Source organism: Pseudophryne corroboree, chromosome 7, assembly GCF_028390025.1.
Source record: "Pseudophryne corroboree isolate aPseCor3 chromosome 7, aPseCor3.hap2, whole genome shotgun sequence".
NCBI lineage: Eukaryota > Metazoa > Chordata > Amphibia > Anura > Myobatrachidae > Pseudophryne > Pseudophryne corroboree.
Window position 1 is genome coordinate 469,540,641 of NC_086450.1, and position 1,969 is coordinate 469,542,609.

The following is a 1,969-nucleotide window of genomic DNA, read 5'->3' on the forward strand; positions in this document are numbered from 1 at the left end:
TGTACACGTCTGTACATACAAGTATTCTTAAAATTGATGCACTGCAAATTTCCAATCACCTTTATGTATTTGCTGTATCTGGAGTAGAATATTGTAGGTAATTTAGTCTTATTTGTGATAGCCCATTATTTTATTTATCCATATTTTAATAGGCATCTGCTGTTATCTTTCAGGAGATATATAAAGCTATTAATAGTATCTTACCAATCCATGCCGAGGAATCCAGGGTATCTTATCAGTAGAATATCCGTGCAACATTTAGTTGTCCTCAACAATGAATGGTGGAATGTGCTGGTCCTCCAAAAAGTATCTCCAAGGAAATGGGACCAGTCCACAGTAGGTCCACAGCCATCTTAGGGTTGGGGTAGTGCAATCAGGAAGCCCACCTAATGTGTTTCACTGTCTTCAACTTGCAGCTTTATCAAAGGTGTATCTTTATAAAGCAAACATAAAATAAAAATGCAGAATAATACCTCTGTGGACTTTTTCTACATTAAGGCATTTTTCAGTGATCAAGAAGATAATCCATTCATTACCAGTGTATTTTTCTTCATATACCTTATTGGACTTCTGGCGAATTCTGCTATTATCATAGCAATATGTTCAAATCCTCACTTACACTCTGCTTTGTATCTATTTCTCTGTAATTTGTCTTTTGTAGATATCTGTTATACAACAGTCACTGTCCCTAACCTGCTGGCAATGTTAATATCCAGTAATAACAAAATCTACTTTCCACAATGCTTTACTCAGATGTTTTTCCTTTTATTTGTGGCCAGCAATGAGGATATGCTATTGACTGCTATGGCATATGACCGATTTGTTGCTATTTGTAAACCCTTACACTACCACCATATTTTGTGTAGGGAAAACTGTATTCTACTCATGACTGGAATATTGGTGGCATCATGTTTGAATGCATTATTATTTATATCATCAGCTTTAAACATGTCCTTCTGTTATTCTAATACAATTCACAAATTCTTCTGTGATCCAAAAGCTCTTGCAGAGATCTCCTGCAGAGGTACAGAGCTATTTTATATAGTGGTGGTTTTAGAAATTTGTATTCTAGGGTTTGGTCCATTTCTGTGTAGTGTGATGTCTTATGCAAAAATTATCTCTATTATCTTGCGCATGAAAACGAATGATGGAAGAAGAAAAGCCTTCTCAACCTGCTCATCCCACCTCATTGTCATCACCATGTACTATGGAACAGCTGCATCAGTGTACATAAAGCCTCCATCGAACCACACTGATGTGTTAGACCTGGTTTTTACAGTACTGTTTGCCACTGTGACCCCCGTTCTAAACCCCTTGATATACAGTCTACAAAATAAAGACATAAAAAGTGCAATAAAGAGGTTATTTAGGGTTATTTGAAAATTTGAATACTTTGACATGTCTATGTTTCTATGTATGCCTGCATGCTCTGCATTAATATAATAAAATTAATTATGTCATGTCTTTAAATTTAATGTGCGGTCTATTTCTAGTCAATGAGTCTCTTATATGGCTAGAGGTCTACAAAATGCCATAAATTCTGATTATACTAATTTTAATGAATCTTGGTTCAAAAATGATGAATTTATTGTTATAAATGTTGCTAATAAATCTGTAGTAATCTTTATTTCTATTGGGTGTAGTATGTTATGCCAGCAGTCGGGATCCTGACCACTGCCATGCCAGCACCAGGGCAAGAGCAAAAGTGCCCCTTGCGGGCTCGCTGTGTTTGCCACACTGCAGACATGGTGGCACGCTATGTGCACCACGCTATTTATTCTCCCGCCAGGGGGGTCATGGACCCCACAAGAGGGAGAATAGTTGTCAGTATGCCGGATGTCAGGATTCCAGCACCAGTATAGTGAGCGCCGGGATCCCAACAGCCAGCAGATCAAATACCGCCCTTTCTATGCATCCCACTGATGGTAGCCACATCCTTTTCCTATGACTCATCTTCTATCCCTGTAGG

General features: G+C 38.0%; 1 protein-coding gene across 1 annotated transcript; it reads left to right on the forward strand.

Moving 5' to 3' along the window:
• Window positions 1-459: 459 nt before the first annotated feature.
• On the forward strand, window positions 460-1,380 carry LOC134944323 (olfactory receptor 5V1-like). The gene has a single exon (XM_063932904.1). It carries the CDS (start codon window positions 460-462, stop codon window positions 1,378-1,380), a length of 921 nt encoding a protein of 306 aa, XP_063788974.1.
• Window positions 1,381-1,969: the final 589 nt, after the last annotated feature.